Source organism: Podarcis muralis, chromosome 6, assembly GCF_964188315.1.
Source record: "Podarcis muralis chromosome 6, rPodMur119.hap1.1, whole genome shotgun sequence".
NCBI classification, from domain to species: domain Eukaryota; kingdom Metazoa; phylum Chordata; class Lepidosauria; order Squamata; family Lacertidae; genus Podarcis; species Podarcis muralis.
Window position 1 is genome coordinate 21,980,827 of NC_135660.1, and position 22,073 is coordinate 22,002,899.

At 47.4% G+C, this 22,073-nt stretch overlaps 1 protein-coding gene across 1 annotated transcript in view; it reads right to left on the bottom strand.

Annotated features, from left to right (window-relative positions):
- GMPS (guanine monophosphate synthase) overlaps positions 1-6,281 on the bottom strand; it is a 45,186-nt gene extending 38,905 nt beyond the window's left edge. The window contains exon 1 of the mRNA XM_028731358.2: positions 6,040-6,281. Coding sequence (XP_028587191.2) covers positions 6,040-6,066 — 27 coding nt within the window. The 5' untranslated portion in view covers positions 6,067-6,281. The remainder of the gene's footprint in view (positions 1-6,039) is intronic.
- Positions 6,282-22,073: the final 15,792 nt, after the last annotated feature.

Here is a 22,073-nt window from a genome sequence, read left to right on the forward strand (position 1 = left end):
GTAGGATTCTACATGGCACATAGTTTCGAATACAACTGAAATTAGATAAAAGGGAAATCATTAACAAGCTAAGAACATTTGAATTGAAAAACTTCATTCAGGAAAGAAGGCTGTGACGGGAGACAAGGGAGGTCAGAATAAAATTACAATAGGCCCTTTTCTTCCCTTTTCAAGATATCAGATTGTGTAGATTAATTCAAATCACAAGCGTCCACGCTGAAATAAATCATCTCATTCATGAGAAGTCTGCAGTTATCTGTGACTGATCAACCAAACAAACCAATTACATGATGAAATTTTTTTTTTAAGTCATCTCATGATTTGCTTTACTGGCAGTTTCCTGTGCAAGTTCTAGAGATCATGAACACCCCAAATTGAAACAAAGATGAGAGCCCAATCCTATACTAGCCTACCCTGCAAAAGGAACCCCTTCTTTGCTCTAATGTCAAAACACTCAAAACACCAGGACTGGTGTAGCAAAAGTCATTGACATTACTGGTGGGTGGGTGGAATGTGTGGCATGCGCATGCTAACTAGCTATGTAAGTAGCTGGGAAAGGAAGAAGGGAAATAAAGGCATCAAATAAATATAAATCAAATCTATACGCCTTACCTTGCCCCTATACTATGGAATTTCCTCCCCAGAAAGGCACATCTGGTGCCTTCATTGTACAGTTTTCATCATAGGCTTCATTTACTCTGGCTTTTTGACACCTAAGATATATATACATACATATATATATATATATATATATATATATATATATATATCAGGACCCAGCTTCATCTTCTGATTCTAGATTGTTTTAACTGGTTTTAATGTTGCATTTTTACATCTCTGTAATCCACCCTAGGTACTTACAGAGAAGGATGGGTGGGAATTATCATATTCACCACCATCCAAGATTATTTTGCACTGAAAAATGAGTATCACAAGTAAATTTAAATGCCATTTGACCAGGTGATGTTAAAAAAGCTTTTGCTGTGGCAGAGGCAGACACGAAAGCCCAAGTAAAAAGTGCAATTTCTACATAATATCAACCACAGGGCTCTGAAGATCAGCTAAAGATTGATTTGGACCTTCCGACCACAACATTCTCAGAATCAGCATACTTAGGGATAATTAACAATTAAAGGCAAACAGATTCCCAGCATTAAATGAAGTCCGTTCGACATGCTTGACACATACGCTCACTCATCTCAATTCAGAGAGCTGTTCTGAGTTCACAGATGCCAATGTTCATACAGAATTCTCCCCCTGCCCTTTTGTTTCTAAGTTGAGAAACTTAGCGGTGGACATGGAAGGTCATCCATACAGGAGGAGTTCTCTGTATCTAATGCATCTTCCCACAGCCCATCTGCCACACTCACTTTTTACAAGGCAAATCCACTGGTTACATCGTGTGGAGAATATTTCTTATACTTTCCCTAGTGACAGCTATGTGTTTAACTTATCACGATGACTGTTAGTTGTCAAACCTCGTACCTGACAAGGCTTGGTCATAACAAACGTCCCCAACGTGGAACTGGCAAGAGGAAGTAATTGGGAAATTGATTCAAAGATGAATGTGGAAAGGGGGTGGGGGCTCAGTCTGACAAAATCATAACGTTCAAGTTCCCCAAAAAGAGCAGCAGTACCCACTCACCCACCTATGAGCACAGACTCCCAGGAAACTACAGCTGATCAAGGATAATTCAGTTTCCCTAACACAAGGGAGGGGGAGAGAACAGTCTGTCTTCATTTGCACACATTATACAAGGCTTCCCCAATCTGGTACCCTCCAGATCTCTTGGACTGCAGCTCCTGTAAGCCTTAGGCAGCATGGTCAGTGCTCAAGGATGCTAGGGCTTGCAGCCATGTCAAACTGGCACCAGAGCTGCCACTGAGTTTGTGATTTGGATGTTATGACAGGGATGAGGAACTGTGACCCTCACAGGTACTGTTGTGATTCCAGCTCCACAGTCACAGCCAGCATCACTAATGGTCCCAGATGTTGGAAGTTGTAGTCTGACAGCATCTGTTAGGTACCAGGCTAGGGAACGGCTATATTATATACCACATGGGTACCCACTTTCCATAGCCACAAAGAAGAAACTGTGGAGGCATCATGGAGAAAGCTAAACTGCTACCTGAAACCATCTAGAAAGACATACCCCCTAGAAAAGTTTTGAAAGAAGGGGGGCAGTCCCCTAGCATTCTAACTGGATAACCCTAGTCAGTGTCAGTGAACACAGCAGCCTTATAAAAGATGCCATAGAGAACACCTTGCTCATCGTTCCTCCTGCCAGAAAGCCTTTAGAAAACTCCAGTATTACCAGGCATATGCAGCTAACAGCAAACAAGCTTTCTAAAATGTTATACACATGCATGTTTTTAAAAGGGAGGGGGCAGGCTGCATTCCTGTACAAAGTGAGTTACACAACCCCCCTTGACTTCAATGGGCTCACAAAACCCTGCACAGAATCAGGCTGAAACAAAGGCAAAAATCGTCAGAAGATTTGTGCAACAAGGAGTTCAAAGCTTCCTTATGAAGAGACTGGAGAGAAATCTACTAATATAACAGGTTCATAGTCTGGGAAAACTTTCTGAAAACTGAACACTTTCACAGCTCAGGCTGCAAAAGTTTTTTGTGTTGCGACCTGTATACCCTTAAGAATTGGAAGTGCAAAGAAAAAGTAGCTGAACCTTCTGTGGAGAAATGAGAAAACAGGGCAGAATTACTAAGAACATGTCCAATAAAAATTCTACTGTTGACACAGTTAGTGTTAGCTGGTTGTGCGCTGTGTATTCTCATCACTCTCACTCTTATTCACACATCCTTATTTCACTCATTCGCCCCCACCTTGCAAACATCAGCTAGGCAGCCACTGTTCTCTACCATACAAAATGACCGACCGGATCAGAATACTGCAAGTCTATAAAGGCAAGCAAGGCATTTACAAGAAGGCAATGCCAGCCTCTGGAACAAATGCTCACTGGGGTAATCTATCAAGAACATGCAACACCTTTGTTAAGAGTGTGGTGAAGCTTGCTGGGACTCAGGTAAGTCCTTTAAGTTTTTGCACCAGTTCTCTGGAATTCTCTTGTCTCAAAACAGTGTTCGAAATTAGCCAGGTGCATTTTGCACCAGGCTTTCGACCACTTGCGACCAAGTGAAGATGCCTGGGCACCAGGATGGCACCTGACACCTCTACCATCTAGAAGTGCATGCCTGGGGATCCTTGGATCTGGAGTGTTTTCACACATTAACACCCCATCCTGTAGAATTCTATCTGTTATATTTTATCTGCACAGTCAGAAAATGAATTTCTGGAACCAAAATGCTTTTTCTGTGCAGCCTGAGCAGCAGAAAAAGAAAAAGAGGTTGGAATAGGCCAATATATATGTGGACTGTCCCTGGATCAAGTTGCTTTTCCTCTTTAAGTTCTCAAAGCTCTTAACCTAGCTCAAGGTTACCATCTGAACTAGCCAGATGTTTAACTGAGAATCAAGCACCGTCTGTCCATCTAAGACTTTAGAACTGTCTTGCCTCAAAATAGCAACTAGACGTTTTGCCAACTGTAACCCCAGTTTAAGGAGCCATTTGGCATCTAGCTTATCTCACAGAACAGGGTATATCATAGAATCATGGAGTTGGAAGGGAACCTAAGGATCATCTAGGCCAACCCCCTGCAATACAGGAATATGCTGCTCTCCCTTATGGGATCGAACCGGCAACTCTGGAGGTTGTCAGCACTATGCACTAACCAACTGAGCTACGTCTTATTCATCTTGAGTTTCCAACACTGCCTCAAAAGTGAAGCAACTTCCAACACTGTGCTGTTTTTTTAATCTGTTTTCTTTTCTCCTGTGCTTTCTCAAACCAGTCTATTTTATTTCTGTTACTTTTAATGTTTCTTGGTCTTCATAAAATCATAGGACCGTAGAGCTGGAACCAGGTCATTTAGCAATGGGTTTTACATTTCTATTTCTGCACACTGCTTGGGCATTCTCTGGGCACTTTATAAATTATGAAATAAACGATATCTCTTCCATACCATTAATGCCTTTAATCTGAAACATTTGCTCAGTGGTAGAGCATCTGCTTTGCAGGTCCCAGGTAGCCCTGGGAGCATCTCCAGGTAGGCCTGGGAGAGACCCATGTCTGAAATCCTGCAGACCTGGTGTAGGCAATACTGAACTAGCAGAACCAATGGTTTAATTCAGTGTAAGGAAACTTGCTACACTCCCCTTCCCCAGATTATTTGAAGAGCCAGAAAAGGGAATTCCAAGGGAAAGAGATTGTGCCCATTTGATTCAGTCTAGACAAATAGGATTTTGGCTATTTCCCCCCACCATCTAGTAGCATATTACCAATCTAGTAACGTCTCTGCTACTAAATCAAATGTATGAAGTTTTCTCTAACAGGAAAAAAGGCCACGAGGTCTGACTCAACAGACATAAACCATTCCAATCCACTCATGTTTATAAACTACAATTCCTGCTTATTATTTATTAAATGTACACATCATTAGCATCCTCTGAAATAGCCTAATATTGGAGCGCATCATTCCTCGGTCTGCTTGGTAGAATATAAACTTTATTGCTTTTCAATCAAATCTAGCTTTGCCCATCTGTACAGAGCTTCGAAGTTCTGGAAACTCTTATTTGGGAATCAGGGTTGTGTGAGAGACACAGACTTGTAACATATTTGCTGTATCAAAAAGGGGGGAAGTGTTGCTTTCAAGTTAAGTCTGGGGTGCCCTGGGGAACAACCATCAGACAACACAGAAGCAATTTGGTCATACGAGTGAAACTTTCCAAAGGTGAACCCGGAAAGCTGTCTCCACCCCACCCATCCCTGACCCATGCTCAACGGGGAAGGGAACGAGCAATTCCTCCAAGACTTTTACCATACCAGTATTAAAACTTCAAAACGAGTATGCTTTCAAAACATTCCTGTTCTCAAAGTTTCTCAGACGGGTTAGACACACTTTAGAGACAAGCATGCACTCAAAAGTAAGTGTGTGTGTGTGTGACAGAGAGTGTGTGTGTTGTGCAAAGCCTTTGACCATCCCCATAAGCAGAGTTTTAAGGGTGTTACGAGAACTTACAGGCAACTGTAAAAGTACGAGGATGCAGTAAAAAAAGTATTATTATTTTACCCTGGCTGAGCCCACCACGCTTCTTAAACACTGTTTCGGTCAGGTAACAAATGTCCACACACATATTCCCATCTACTAAAGGGGGGTAGCGGGGGGGGGGGGTAACTGCCCCATAACAAACAGCTGACATTGCTTAGGCTTATAGGGGGAAGAGGTCTTTTGAAAAGAATCAGACTTGGGCAAAAGTTCTTTATCTCTCCTCCCGCCCCCCCCGCCCCCAAATAATAATAATCTAGCCCGCTCTGCCAGTGGCATAGGAGCTGATTGCCTTCCTTTGACCAGTAAGAGGGGTGTGTGGGCAAGAAAAGAAAGAGAAAGTGGGGGGGGGGCTCGTTCTGCCAGGCAAGGAGGCAGCAGCCGCAGCAGCAAAAACAGCCCATGTGGGGCAAGTGGCAGCGGGAACGCGCCTGGAGGGGAAGGGGAGGGACTACCGCGGACTTTGGGGGCCGGGCGCTCGGCGAGCTCCTTCCTTCCCGGGTGCCCGCGCTGGGGGAGGCGGGTGCCAGCCACCCTCCCTTCCTCTTCCTCCCCTCCCCCCCCCCCCCGCGCCTTTTCTCCCCATGTGCCCGGCGTGAAGCAAAAGGGGGACGCCGCGCAAATGGAGAGGGGTGTCGTTTCCTGAAGAGGCGAAGCTCCGTGGGGGTGTTTTGCTTGGGTGGGGGGCCACCCTAGAAGGAGGTGGAAGCCGCGCGGGGAGCCGGGCTCACCCTTCGCCCCAGATGGCTCCCGCCTCCGGCACGACGCGCCGCCGCCACACACAAAGCCCCCCGGAGGAAGCTCGGCCGGCGGAAGGCGGAGGGGCCGCGGCGGCGCCGCTCTCCCTTCCCCGCCTGCCTCGCTCGCTCTTCCCCCTTCGCCTCCCCGTCCCTCCCGCCGCCGGCGCCGCGGCACTGACCTTGGCGTCTCCATTGCACACAGCCATAGAGCCGGCCGGGGTTGGAAACGCCGGAGGCTTGGAGGGGGACGAGCTGCTGCGCGCCCGGGTCCGTGTGCGCACAGCCGCCGCCCGAGGGAGAGGGCGCCGGGAAGCAGCGCGCAACGAGGCGGGCGGGCGGGAAGGAGGACAAGGCTACCGAGGGGCCGCCGCTCTGGCTGCTGCTGCCGCCGCCGCCACCGCTGTGCTGCCTCTCCGCGGCCGAGATGAGCTAATCCTGCCCGCCCGCCCCGCCAGGACGCGCCGCCCGCGAGGAGGAGCCCGGCGCCCCGCGGACCGCCTTCTTCGGCGCCGGGCGGGAGAAGAAGGGCAGGAGCGAGAGCGGCGCGCCGAGCCCGCCCACTGGCGGACGGAGAAGGCGCGGGGAGGCCGCCGGAGGAAGGGGACGCAATGCTATCCATTTATAGAAAGAGGGAGACTCGCCCGTGGGGTGTCCGCGCGCCTCAAGGAATAAAGGCTGGCATGAAAGGAGGGAAATGCAGGTTTGGGAGGTGTTGGGTTTTTTTGCCCCGCTTAGAGGGCCGCGATCCTCGGCACGCTTTTTTGACCCGAGGGTAAATGCAGCCATTTGCAGTGGGGGTTCCTACCCAAAGTCTCGAGGCACGTAAAGGGTTAAAAAAAATATGTCACGGAGAGTCCGCGAAAGCCATGCCACGAAAAAAATTGTCTTTGGGATGGCTCGATCTTTTTGTAAACCGCTTTGATGGGTTGGGTTGGGTTTTGATGATGATGACAATATTTGTAACCCGCCCATCTGGCTGGGTTGCACCAGCCACTTTTTAGCAGTCAAGCGGTGTATAAATTTTATGCAGTAAATGAATAAGATACTCATGCCATTAGCAGGGGTGAGGAAGCTGAGATCATCCGACTCCCATCAGACCCAGTGGTCACAGATGGTGGGAATTGTAGTCCCAAAGGGTCTCCGGCCTTTGATGTGTTGCATAAGGCAACTAACCTCACGGTTAGATTTCCTACCTCCTTTCCACCATCCTATCAGGGTTTTCCCAAACTTGCGTCTCCAGCTGTTTTTTTGGACTACAGCTCCCATCCTCCCTGACCACTGGTCCTGCTGGCTAGGGATGAAGGGAGTTGTAGTCCAAAAGCAGCTGAAGACCCAAGTTTGGGAAAGCCTGCATAGATCAACTAAATTTTGTTTTGAAGGTACCACAAATGGGGCAGGAGTCAGGGTATAAATATCCAAAAAATTATTTTAGATCTACTTTAGCTTAAAAACCTAAAAATTTGTCCCCCTGTCTTGTGATTACCTCACTAGGAACCTGCTTATGAACTTGAACGTACATTAGCCACAGGCTCCAACCCAGGATGTGTCTGAGGCAAGTATGTAGTCCTCAAGAAATCTGAAGCAAAAGGGAAGCAGCGTTCTTGATCACAACTTTCTAATTTAGTTATTGCATTTATATGTCACCTTTTTCTCTTTTATATATTTATTTATTTATTAAACTTACTGTTTTACAATTTAGATTATTCATTTAAACAACCTTAATGTATCAGTGACTTACTTCCCTTCTCTTTCCATGGTTCATTTTGCATAACAAATCCCTGCATATTTTACATAAATTACTAAACTATTCAGTATTCCATTATTACATCCATCAAAACTTATTTACACTGTTTAATTTATCTTAATGCTGCCAATACTTTCAAGTGTACACAATTTTCCCTCACATATTCAATAAACATTTTCCAATCTTCTTTAAACATATGTTCTTCTTGTTCTCTTATTCTATATGTTAGGTTCGTAAGCTGCACATCAGTTTAAGTTGCCATTCTTCTTTAGTTGGGACCTTGCTCATTTTCCATTTTTGGGCTAACACACAGGCTGCAGTAGTGGCATACATAAATAACCTTTTTTGACACCTGGGAATTTCCGTCTGAATTATCCCCCCCAAAAAGACTCTGGTTGTTTTTTGGGGAAGTGCTTTGAAACATTTTTTTCAATTCATTATAAATTATTTCCCAATACTCTTTTACCCTCAACCCCATTGCATCTCCAGCACTAATAATAATAATAATAATAATAATAATAATAATTTTTTATTTATACCCCGCCCTCCCCAGCCAAGGCCGGGCTCAGAGCGGCTTACAAGCAATAATAAAAACAAGAAGAATGATTACAACTTAAAAACAAAAATAAAATACAACATTAAAATAATGGAACATTAAAATATTAAAATGTAGCCTCATTGCAGGAGGAGAAGGAAAAGAAAAAAGAAAGAGAGGGAGGGAATCAAATTGGCTCCAAGCCAAAGGCCAGGCGGAACAACTCTGTCTTACAGGCCCTGCGGAAAGAAATCAGATCCTGCAGGGCCTTGGTCTCATGAGGCAGTCTCTGATTCAGTCTTATACTGTACATCTTAGCAAGTCTATTCGGAGTTAAATACCATCTGTAAATCATTTTCAGGTAGTTCTCCATCATATATGCCACCTTTTTCTCAAGGTGCCATACATGCTGTACCCCTGATTTAATCCCCACAACAAACCTGTGAGGTAGGTTAGGCTGAGAGTCAGTGACTGGCCCAAGGTGAGCTTCACGGCCGAGTGCGGATTTGAATCCTGGTCTCCCAGCTAATAATTGGACACTCTAACCACTATGCAATGAAAACTGCCATACTATCCCCTAAATTTGGCGCTGTGGTCTAAACCACAGAGCCTAGGGCTTGCCGATTGGAAGGTCGTGGTTCGAATCCCCACAACGGGGTGAGCTCCTGTTGCTCGGTCCCTGCTCCTGCCAACCTAGCAGTTCGAAAGCACAAAGTGCAAGTAGATAAATAGGTACCACTCCGGCAGGAAGGTAAACAGTGTTTCCGTGCGCTGCTCTGGTTCGCCAGAAGCGGCTTAGTCATGCTGGCCACAGGACCTGGAAGCTGTACGCCGGCTCCCTTGGCCAATAAAGCGAGATGAGTGCCACAACACCAGAGTTGTCTGTGACTGGACCTAACGGTCAGGGATCCCTTTACCTTTTACCACGGTGTGTGTTTGTGTGTGTTGTACCTCTGCTCCAGGGGCTTCATCCTGGAATGAAATACAGTACCTTGGATGCTATCCACTTGAAAAAGAAAAAAGAAAACATTTTTGCTGGCACCAAGACAGGGGTAAACTGCCCCACTCCCACGTTGTTCCCCAAGAGCAGCAGTTTAGGCTTTGGGTGTGCAGAGGGAGAAGTAACAAGAGATCTGAGGTGGCATAATGGACAGTACCACTTCAGACTGCAGGTGGTGGTGGGTGCCTTTCAGCATTGCTGCCTTGCGTCAAAGAATAATAATTCCTCCCCTTCAAGTCCCAAATGAGTACAGCTGGGAACACTCTGAGCTAGACCTCCTCTGATGTGCTAGACTTTTGCAAGTGTGTGTGGTGTTTTTTTTAAGGAAACATTTTAAAGGGCCATCCCCGCCTGCAAAATGAAATGGCACACTCAGCTCTGCCACCGCATCAGAATTCTTCCACCTCACAATAGCTCTGTTTTCACCTTTGTTATGTATTCTGAGAGTAGGAGCAGGACCCTGCTGGCTGGCCTGCCTCCCTGGTCTCCACATGTTCAGATGAAGGCGAGAACAGGCGCTATTGTGCACAAATAGGCACTTTATGTACCTGGTGCAATAACCCTCTTCATGTGTTATGAAGGGCCAGGCACCAGCGTTGAGAGGCCTAGCTCTGCCCTTTCCTGGTCATTTGCGTTACCCTCAATTTGCAGTGATTGCCTATACATGAGGCTCCTTCTGCACTTTAGAAACCTGGAAATTCAATGTTCAGGGAGCCTCCACGAGTGCTGAAGGCCTGCCCCCCACCCCTCCACTTCAGACCAGTCACCCTCCACAAGTTTAGGGCAAGGGCAGAGTTAGCTTGCTTTTCCTTGCTGCCCTCCTAATGTGTTTGGTTTACTCTGAATCATAACACCCGAGGAGGGCTTGTGTGCATTCAATTGTTCTCATGCAGAACCCTTTCTCATCACCACTTGAATGTTTGGAGCTTATAGGTGAGTCCAGGGGCGACAATCCCTGTCTCCACATGCAGTGGTACCTCAGGTTACATACGCTTCAGGTTATAGACCCCGCTAACCCAGAAATAGTACTTCGGGTTAGGAACTTTGCTTCAGGATGAGAACAGAAATCGTGCTCCGGCGGCGCGGCGGCAGCAGGAGGCCCCATTAGCTAAAGTGGTGCTTCAGGTTAAGAACAGTTTCAGGTTAAGAACGGACCTCCGGAACGAATCAAGTACTTAACCCGAGGTACCACTGTACTAACTGAACGTGTAGACCAGGGGTGACTATCTTTTTCATTGGCTCAGGGGCCAAAACCGTCTAGGGGCCGCATGGCAGTGGTAGGTGTGGCCAGCCACCCCACACTATCATGTCCACCACACAAGCTCACACACCCCTTATCAGCTAAATGAGGGCTATCTCCAAACATAAAATGACCAATCTGCATCAAACTCTACTCATAAAATGATCCACCTGCAATTTGCATTCCCCACTCCCAACTCGGTGCTGTGTCTGCTTTAATTCTTTGCCTTTCCAAAATTGAGGGGTGGAGGTCTTGGGGTGAGAAACATTTGCTTGGGGAGGTGGGGAGCTGGACCAGGCCATCTGAAACTGGGAGTTAGCCTTCATCTCACTTCTCACAGGGGAGCTGACACTGCATGTGAAGTCATCTTTTCTACCAGACAATGGAATTGGGTCCTCTAACATCTATGGTCAAACTTCCTGTCTAGGTCAAGGAAAGGAAGCCGGGCTGCTCTGGAATCACCTCCAAGAAGACCTGTTTCTAACTTTTCTGTTTGTTTTCCCTATGATAGGGGTTGCACCCTGCCCATTGCAATGGTTCTCAGCATTGTCACATTATTTGAGCGACAGCTCTGCAAGGACTGCTGCTGAGGGTGGTGAAGCAAGGCCACTCAAAACCAGACAGGAAGCCAGACTTTGCCATCTTCCTTTTCCAGCGGCTGCCCCTTCACTAACCTGGCACCTTCTCGATATTTTGGACTACAGCCCCCATCAGCCTCAGCCAGTCGGACTGTTCTGGCTGGGGCTGATGGGAGCTGTAGTCGAAGACATTTAGAAGATGCCTCATTGGTGAAGATTGCCTTAAAAAGAGCCCTTCTCCCGGCCTAGGATGCCCCTCAGAACCAGCATAGGGCCTGGAAAACACCCTTGGAACACCTTTACAACTTCACTCCATACCTTCATAGATCCAACCAGTGTGGTGTAGTGGTTAAGAGCGGTAGATTCGTAATCTGGTGAACCGGGTTCGAGTCTCCGCTCCTCCACATGCAGCTGCTGGGTGACCTTGGGCTAGTCACACTTCTTTGAAGTCTCTCAGCCCCACTCACCTCATAGAGTGTTTGTTGTGAGAGAGGAAGGGAAAGGAGAATGTTAGCCGCTTTGAGACTCCTTCGGGTAGCGATAAAGCGGGATATCAAATCCAAACTCCTCCTCTTCTTCTTCTTGTCCACACCAAAGCCACGGTTCAAGGGGCTTTTAGGTGATCATTTCTTTCCTTTATTTTGCAATCAGGTCTGGCACAAGGCATTTTGCTGCCTGAGGTGAAGGGCAACATACTTCTCAACAATTTCATATACAGAAAGAAGCTGGATTGGCAGTTAAATCTCATTTCAACACTGGTGATGATGCAATGGCATCTTCCATGACATCTGAAGGCAGTGAGCTAGCTTAGTGGGTGGCAGGCCATGCAGAGCAAACACAACTCTGCCCTTCAACATTTTGCCCACACTCCCCATCCTCCATCATCTGCCACCTGAGGCAGCTGCCTCACTCTGCTTAACAAAAGGGCCAACCATGTTTGTGATATTCTTAAGGGTTTTTAACTCCTCCTTGTTAAGGCTGAAATACACTGTACACTGATATTTTCAACGGATGAAAATCATTCAGATTTTGGTTTAGCTGAGTCCTCAGGTTCACTTTAAGTACACAAACGGCTTTGGCTTTGTTACGTTAGTTTGATGTTTAGCAAACTGAAAGTTCAAGCTGGATTAATTGGCAAGTCAACAGCTGAAGTTCAAGGTTGGTGGATTAGATGGTTTTGTATGCAATCAGACTGCAAAAGAGCTGGCCTTGCCAAAAGCAAAGCAGACATTTTAGCGGCAGCCCTGAAAAGGCTTTCAGTCCCTTAAATCTCAAGTGGACCCACGAGGCTTCAATACCGCTGTTGTTGAGTGCTTTCAGCACTTGTGACCAAGGGTCTCCCTAAATCTTCTGAATGCTTTTGGCTACTTCCATAAGAGTCCCTTATATCTCTCCCCCCCCCCCCCAATTCAAAAAAATAAAAGTATCTGTGTGTGGTTATTGTTACAGCAAACCATGTTCAGATGTTACTGTTTTCATCTCTCAATCTGCAATCCTAAATATACTTTCTTAAAACTAATTTCCATAAGGAAATCAATTAGATTTATTTTCAAGCAAGACTGAAACTCTCTGAACACGTACGTAGGAATACATTGAACTCAGTATTTGAACAGAAACATAAGAATGATTGAGCTAAAACCATGTGCTCCTTTTCATATTGAAAAAGAAAACCACTCTGAGTTCTCCGGGGCAGGCCCAAGACATATTGCTGCCTGAGGCAAAACAGAAAATGGCAGAGCCCGCAAGAATTGTAGTTTGCTAAAGGTGCTGCTTTAGACCAGGCTTCCTCAACCTCGGCCCTCCAGATGTTTTGAGACTACAGTTCCCATCATCCCTGACCACTGGTCCTGCTAGCTAGGGATCATGGGTGTTGTAGGCCAAAAACATCTGGAGGGCCGAGGTTGAGGAAGCCTGCTTTAGAGCATGGATAGAGAATATCAGGCTCAGAGACCAACGCATTGTCTAGGCTGCTCCGTTAGGACTCAGGCCACCCTCTCACCATTCCTGCTTTGCACCTTCCTTGAGTGTGTTTGACTGACTGAAAGCAGGAAAGCCAGGGTTGCAAAATGGGGAAGGAAAACGGGGGAGCCAGGGGGGTGAAATGGAGAATGAAAATGCAGCGGGGAGAGGAGAGGGAAAGTAGGAAAGCCACGGGGACAAGACAGGGGACAAGCCAGGGGAACAAAAAGGAGAAGGGAAAAAGGAGGGTACTTTCCTACCAAAACTGCTCCAGGGAGAGGGAGGAGGCATTGCCGCTGCAAACAAGCAAGCAGGCAGCAGGGTGGCACAGTACCCAGATGCAAATTTGCTGCCCCACCCAGAGTGTGTCAAGGCAGGAATTGGGAGTAGTTCAGCAATAACTCACAAGGAGCCAGTGAAGTTAACTCTCTGTTTAAAGAAACAATACAGCTTAGGTCTAGGGAGCATAGCAACTCTTCCCAGTAGGTCTTGCCCCAATGAGACAGTTGCGAGGACTGAAGGTCCCTCCCTTCCCACAGCTCTCTAGGTTTCCCCCCACCCTAGGTCTTTCCCAAGTAACCTGAGGCTCCTTCTTCTTGTCTGCCTTTGCTCTGCCCTCTTCATACCTCTGAAGGTTCTGGGAGACCAGTAGAGAGGGGAGCTGGTTGCAGCAGGAGGGGGAGACCCCCTGGCTTCTTCACCAGCCTGACTCACCTCTGCCCCTTGGCCCACCTCCTCTCCAGCCTCCACTTCTGGCTCTGATTCTGGGCTGCTCTCTGCCACAACCTCTTCCTGCTCACTAAAGCAGGCATAGGCAAACTCGGCCCTCCAGATGTTTTGGGACTACAACTCCCATCATCTCTAGCTAACAAGACCAGTGGTCAGGGATGATGGGAGCTGTAGTCCCAAAACATCTGGAGGGCCAAGTTTGCCTGTGCCTGCACTCAAGCCTGTTGCCTCTTCAGCTAACACACCTCCTCCCAGTCTGCTCCTTCTTCCTCCTCCAAGCACACTGCCGTCCCACCACCAATCCCCTGGCTCTGAGCCTTCTTCCCCTGGGAGATCCCTTGGGGGTTCCCCAGCTGGTGCTGTTGGGAAACTGCCAGGGAGATATTGTCCATCATGGCCCCAAGCCGGCTGCCGAACGTCCATCGATCTCCCGTAGCCAGGCAGATCCAGCAGTTAGCGACACAAAGCCTCAGAAATAGATTGCCACATTCCAGGCTTGTGCACACTGTTCTTTATCAGCAGAAACCACAGCCAGAAAGCTTGCACCGCAGAAGAGAGCATAATTTATAGACTTTATTTAGCGTTGAACAGAACAAAGGAAAACATGACCGTTCTGTGTCAGTGTCTCTGACCGACTGAAATCGAAAGGAAACAGCAAACATAAACATCCTCAACAGGAAATACGCAGACTCTGTGACTCACAAGCCTGCTCTCTCTTAAGGTGGAACGGAAATATCCTAACATCCTCCCCCTTTCCGTGTAACCTGTAGTACCTGTGGTTCACCCAATTGCAACCTTTGTACATAAACCTTATGTTGTTCTCTGTTAACAACCTTAGACAACAGATCAGCAGGAATTTCATTTCCTGGCATGTAGGACACCCGAATCAGTCCCTTTTGAATACACTCTCTTGCACGATGTAGCTTAATCTGCAAGTACTTGGTTCTTTGCTTGCAACTCTCGGAGTTCAGCAAAGCCAAACACGATCTATTGTCTTGATACACTTGTATAGGACATTTCACAGAAACCCCGATGTCCTTAAACAGTTGCATCAACCATTCACAATCCATGAGTGAAAATGACAGAGCATTGAGTTCTGCTTCACAGGAACTTAGGCTCACTGTTGTTTGCTTCTTGCACAACCAGTCAAACAGGCAGTGGTTGTACATGTAGCACACACCAGAAGTGCTTGTACCATCCGTGGTGTCACTTCCAAAACTTGCATCTGCAAAGATTTCAAGACCTCCAGTCTTCTGACTGGTGAACCTCAGCCTGTAGTGCATAGTCCCTTTCAAATAGCGGGCTATGCGCTTCAGAGCTTTCCAATCCTGAATCGTAGGATTGTTGGCATGTCTGCTAAGCAGATTACAGCTTACAGCTATGTCAGGTCTTGAACATCTGGCAATGAAATTCAGCTTGCCTAGAATGCATCTGTATAGCGTTGTGTCAGAAAACGCTTCAGCAGTACTGTCTACCTGGTAACCTGTCACCATCGGTGTGTCTGCTGGGTTTGCATCAACCAAATTCAACCTGGTTAATACATCAGCAATTTTCTGTGTTTGGTGTACCAGAAAATTACCTGCTTGGTCCTTCTCCACCTGCAGAGAAAGATAGTTGGATACCTCACCAAGATCCTTCATGTCAAAGTGCTCCTTCAGCTGAGCTAGGGTGCTTTGATAGAAAGCCTGATTCTTCCAAAACATCAGAAGATCATCAACAAAACATAAACAATACAGTTTGTTTTGCCCCTCCTCCTTGACAAACACACATGGATCAGCTTTGCCCTGGTGAAAACCTAGAGAAAGCAACGTTTCAGTGAGTTTTGTGTTCCAACACCTAGCACTCTGCTTGAGACCATATAAGGATTTCCGCAGTTTACAGACCATTCCCTTCTGTATCTGCATCCCGTCAGGTGGAAGCATAAACAGCTCCTCGTTCAAAATCCCGTACAAAAAAGCTGTATTAATGTCATGGTGGGAAACATGCAGTTTCTCCTCCGCAGCGATCTTGAGCATCAGCCGAATGCTCTCATATTTGACAGTGGGAGAGTAGGTCTCGTGGTAATCCTGTCCTGGTACCTGTGAAAAACCTCTGGCAACCAATCTGGCTTTGTGTCTGACAACCTTGCCATTCTGGTCTGTCTTGGCCTTGAAGACCCATTTGCTGCCAACCAGTCTCATACCTGGGACTACCGGTACCAGTTCCCAAGTTTGGTTCCTGTTCAAGGAATCAACTTCAGCCTTCATGGCATTTAGCCAAGGCTCAGCATCTTTAGAGGTTAACTCCTGAACCTCTTTGAAGCTTGAAGGTTCCCACACCTTCTCTGAGCTACTAAGAACAGCAGTTGCAGTCTTAGCAAACTCATCAGCAAATCTCTTTGGAGGTCTGCCTTTGGTCGCCCTTTCAGACCTACGTACTAGACGCAAGTCTTCTGGACTCATCTCCTCTTTCTTAGGAGAAAAATGACCAATGGTGAACAGTGGTTCTTCCAGTTCATTGTCAGACGCATCAGATGGTCTGACTGAGGCCTTTGCGCTCTGGTAGTCTGCTGTGTCATCACTGTCACTGACACCAGCAGCCGCGCCGCCCACTGAACTGGAATCCGAACTCTGATCATCATCATCATCATCATCATCATCATCCTCATCATCCTCAGCAGCTTCCTCAGCTTTAGCTGCTTGCTTGACATCACCTTCATCCTCCTCTGGGTAACTCTGGAAAATTCCCACATTTTCCCCCCACTTAGGATTGTACTCAACACTCCTTGTGAACTTTATGGATTTAGAGTCAGTCATCCATACCCTGTATGCACCTTTTTCGTACCCCATGAACAAACCATGTGCCCCACGCTTCCCAAGCTTGTTGGTTTGTGGGGTGCGTACCCACATGTCAGAACCAAATATTCTCATGTGTTTGGTGTTGGGTTTCTTGCCAAACATCTTCTCATAGGGGGTACAACCAATGGGTGATGACAATCTGCGATTAACGGAGTAAACCAGATTCCCTAAAGCCTCCCCCCAAAACTTATCAGGGAGATTGGCATCATGCAACAAGGTTTTCATTCCTTGCAGCAATGTTTGATTTGCTCTCTCCGCAAGCCCATTCATCCATGGCGATCTGGGGGTTGACATGTCATGCTGGATTCCCTTCTCAGTCAGGAAAGCTTCAAACTGCTGAGAAGTGAATTCCCCGCCCCGATCGGTAAAAAGACAGGAAATACGTTTACCGTGAGCATTCTCCAACCAAGCACAGAATGCCTTAAACTTCGGAAACGCTTGCGATTTCTGTTCGAGCAAAAACACATGAATGTACCTAGAAAAAGAATCAATTAGAACCATGAAGAACCTTGCTCCTCCTAAAGAGGGCGTAAGTGGCCCAACCAGGTCCACATGCACTAGCTGGTAGGGTTTGGAAGCCTGCCTGCTAGACTCCTTGCCTTTTGGAGCAACCTTCACCTTGTTCTCTGCACAAGATACACATTTCATGTGAAATTTACAGGGTTTGATGTTCAAACCCTCAACCACCTCTGGCATCTTGGCCAGTGCCTTCCAAGAGAGGTGACCAAACCTTCGATGCGCTTCATGAATGCAACCTGCATGAAGAACTTTGTTAGTTTGTGCAACACAACAAGAATCAGCATTAGATACAACAGCAGTGTCATCATAAGTTATATGGAACAAACCATCCATAAACTTTGCATGCAAATAGTCCTCTTTGCCTTTACTGATGACACAGATGCTCCTCTTGAAGGAAATCTGAAAACCACGTCCAGTAAGCTGCGGGACGCTCAATAAATTGCTTGCAGCTCCAGGAACATACAGTACATTACTGATGGTTGTATGCAAACTTGCAAGTTTCACAGTCCCTTCTCCTGCAATTTGCAACGTCCTTCCATCAGCCAGGTGGATCTCACCTTCCTGAGGCTTGAAGGAGATAAACAGGTGGCGATCCTTAGAAATATGGCGGCTGGCACCTGAATCGATAATAAACCTGCCTTTGGCTGTTGGAGCAGTCTTTACAGCAAGCAAACCCTTGTTTTCCACTGACTTGGGCTTTTGCAGCTTGCCCCCCTGCTGCTCCTGGCCAGCAGACGTGCCTTTAGCCTTTGGTGAAGCTGTGCCAGCAGACATAGCCTTGTCTTCCACTGGCGTGGGCTTTTGCAGCTTGCCCCCCTGCTTCTGGTCAGCAGACGTGCCTTTAGCCTTTGGTGAAGCAGTGCCAGCTAACAAAGCATTGTTTTCCACTGGCGTGGGCTCTTCACCCTCCCTTCGCTCCTGGCCATCTGCAGACGCCTGTTTACCTTTGCCTTTCCGGCCTCTGCAAAGGCGATGACCTTGGTTCTCACGAGAAACAGAGCTCTCAGCTGCCGACTCCTTGGCTCCCCCTGGAGGCTGGAATGCTGCCTGGGGTGACGTGACGGTCAGCTCCCCCTGCAGCTTGCAACCGGTGCCCTCAGCATCCCTGCATTCACTCGCATTCTGGGAAACAGCTTGGACCTCCGATGCAGTCAAACTCTGGGCTGGGACAACTGAGTTGTGAGCTTTCATCAAAGCATACCACATTCCACGTGCAGTGGTGTTGCCAGCCAGCGTCTTAATTTCCTCAAGAGATACGGATAAGACTATTACGTCAATCGCCCTCGAATCATCGGCTTTCCATCTCTCTGTCAGAGGAACTGGGGGGGCCTCACTCACGGTATGCCACACCCTAAACTGACGCAGCAAACTCTCACACCATTTTGCCCAGGTTTCATAATTCTGCCCATTTAGCTTCGGTGGACACGGAGCTACTTCTGAGGATTGTAAAAGATCCATCTCAGGTCTTTACGTGAGCCCAAGTCTTTATGCCTTCAAAGACTTATTATCTCGGCAGCCCATTAATCACGAACTCCCTGGCTTGGCTCCCAGGCCAATTAAGCCTTGCCGGAGTTCAAAGGCTCCTTGTTGAGGTAAACAGAAAAGCCTCCGCTCTCGCTGCTTTCGCTTTTCACATACCTCTCAAACGCAGTCTGTTGCAGCTTTACTCTCCTGTAGGTGCTGTGAATCTGGGCCCGAAACCTTGTTGTTGGGAAACTGCCAGGGAGATATTGTCCATCATGGCCCCAAGCCGGCTGCCGAACGTCCATCGATCTCCCGTAGCCAGGCAGATCCAGCAGTTAGCGACACAAAGCCTCAGAAATAGATTGCCACATTCCAGGCTTGTGCACACTGTTCTTTATCAGCAGAAACCACAGCCAGAAAGCTTGCACCGCAGAAGAGAGCATAATTTATAGACTTTATTTAGCGTTGAACAGAACAAAGGAAAACATGACCGTTCTGTGTCAGTGTCTCTGACCGACTGAAATCGAAAGGAAACAGCAAACATAAACATCCTCAACAGGAAATACGCAGACTCTGTGACTCACAAGCCTGCTCTCTCTTAAGGTGGAACGGAAATATCCTAACAGGTGCCTCCTGCCACCCCTCTTCAGCCAGCCAGTCCATGACAAGTGCCGCTTGAGGCAGCTGACTCAGAAAGCCTCATGGTAGCGCCGGCCCTATTGCAATGCAATACAGTCATACCTGGGTTACAGATGCTTCAGGTTGCGTTTTTTCAGGTTGCAGACCGCCAGAACCCGGAAGTACTGGAACGGGTTACTTCCGGGTTTCGGCGGTCGCGCTTTACGCATGCACAGATGAGCCGAATCGCAACCCGCGCGTGTGCAGACGCGCTGCTGCGGGTTGCGGACGCTGCGGGTTACAAACGTGCATACCGCATGGATTACGTTTGCAACACGAGAGTCCACTGTATTAAAAATGGTTTAAAATGACTTGGCACAAAGGGATCTCTCCAGCCCATTTAAGGTGGCCCTTTACGGGTGCTTTCGCCTGAAAAGGTGAACAAGCAGAAACCTAGCTAACCAGGGCAAATTCAGTTTGAAAGTTTCCTGACAAAATCCTCTGTCCCTCCTAACAGTGATACTACTGCAGCTTAGCTGGATGGGGCTGGGGTGTGGCAAGGGGATGGTGAGGTCTGGGGTACACTGGTGCACCACTGCTGCCAATCTGATGTTTCATGCAATGTGATGCTACAGCCCCAACCTTGCTGCTGATCTACTCTGCCCTGCCCAGGTAAGCTGCAGTGTCACCAGTGTTAAGAGGGTGGCTGAATGATTCTGCCCAGTCCTTACTGGCCACTACTGATTTTGCCCTAAGCTCCCAGCTGTGTATCTGTTTCTAAGCCCTTGGTTTTTGAATGCAACCTAAACGAAGGATAAGTACAATTTCTCTCCCCTTTAATTCTCCCTTTCAAATTGCATTTCCCCCCATTCCCCTCCACCTCCTCTGAAGCTGAACTGCACAACCATGCCACAACCCTGCTTTCTCTCTCTGTTCCTTGAAAGGCTTCAACAGTCCATCAGTTAATTGCTTCTTTTAATATATTCTTCCAATAAACCCTCATTTGTAGAAAAGCTCTGATTTCATCTCCATTGCTCTCCTGAATACATTGCACGGGCGCTCTGCTGTCTAGTCTAAACAATCCAGAGTTACTCACACTTGACTCTTTTTGTGTTATGCCAGTGTTTTGGTTCCTGGGTCTGCTCAACCAGCCAGATAACAGCCTGTCCTCTAGCAGAACAGAGCAAGGGTCATGGTGGAAAATGGTCTCTTTAGATGTGATTCATCTTCATTCATTATTCCTTGAAGAAGAATAAACAGTCTGCAGATGTGCTTGGAGATGTGTTTTGAAGGTGGACGAGCATGCAATGCCACGCCATATATCAGGGATATTGGTTCCCTCAGCCTCTCTTGGATAAACACCATTTTGCTTATCCATGCTTCATTCGTTTTCCACTGCCACCAATTCACTCTGAACGTTTTCAAAAACCTCCTAGCACCTGGTACAGAAGGCTTAAGTGTGAGAGCCGGACACCAACACTAAAAACAGGATAAACCTTAAAGATTGTTGATATATTAAAGGAATACTGTGTACTATGAACTGTGAGTAAGCTGCTCCTGTGCCTGAGAAAATGGTCGGGATGGGGTTGCACGCCCCCTGATTTTTGCAGTCTGGGGTGCTGCTTCTGAATCCAGCTCTGTCACTGGAGACTCAGGTAGCTTCAATGGCTAGTAGTGCCTTTTACCAGCTGTCGCTTGTTTAACAGCTACAGCCATTCTTGGATGGGGAAAGCCTTGCCACAGTACTTTATGCATTTGTTACTTCAAGACTGGATGGCTGCCCTGTGTGGGGCTTTCCTTATGCATGATCCAGAAGCTGCAGTTAATGCAGAACGCTGCAGCACGATTGCTGACAGGAGTGAGGCCTTGTCATCATACAACGCATATGCTCAGAGATCTGTATTCGTTGCTGATTTGCAAAGCATTTTTATTAGTACAATGGATGCTCGGGTTGCGAATGTGATCCGTGCAGGATGCATGTTCGCAACCCGCAGCATTCGCAACCCGTGCCTGCGCTCTCGCGTGTTGCGATTCGGCGCTTCTGCACATGCGCAAAGCGAGATTTAGTGCTTCTGTGCATGCACGACCGCCGAAACCCGGAAGTAACCCGTTCCGGTACTTCCGGGTTTCGGCAGTCTGCAACCTGAAAAAACGCAACTTGAAGCGGCTGTAACCCGAGGTATGACTGTAACAACTTGGGACCAATTACCCGAGATGGCCTTGCTCCACGTGTGCCTGCTCAACCACTTTGATCAGCGGAATTGGCCCACATAACACCCATTCCGCATTTCAAGAACTCGAACATTTAGTGTGGCAGTGCCTGCACTTTGGAACCCCCTGCCTGTTGAGATCAAGCAGGCGCCTTCACTGTACTCTTTTCAGCACCTGCTAAAAACATCCTTGCTTAGGCAAGCCTACGCAGATGCTTAGAAAGTTGTGGTATTTTTAATCCGTTTCAACATTTTAACTTTTGAGTGCCTTAAAGTGCGGTTGTGAATTTTTTTTGCTTTGAGGGTTTTTAACAGTCAAGCCGTGTACAAATTTTATGAAATGGGACAATGGCATCTGGCTGTTAACCAGAAGGTTGGTGGTTCGAGCCCAGCCAGGGACAGCTGTGAGTAGGATTCCTGCATTGCAGGGGGCTGGACTAGATGACTCTGAGGGTCCCTTCCACCGCCACAATTCTATGACCCAAAACACAGTTTCTGAAGTGACTTGCCAAATTAACCCCAGCTAAATACATCCACAATCCAGCCCAGCAATTGGGGTCAATCTGTCTCTGAACCCAGAAATGTCCTCTGGTATTACAGTGGTACCTTGGGTTACATACGCTTCAGGTTACAGACTCTGTTAACCCAGAAATATTGCTTTAGGTTAAGAACTTTGCTTCAGGATAAGAACAGAAATCGGGCTCTGGCGGTGTGGTGGCAGCAGGAGGCCCCATTAGCTAAAGTGGTGCTTCAGGTTAAGAACAGTTTCAGGTTAAGAAC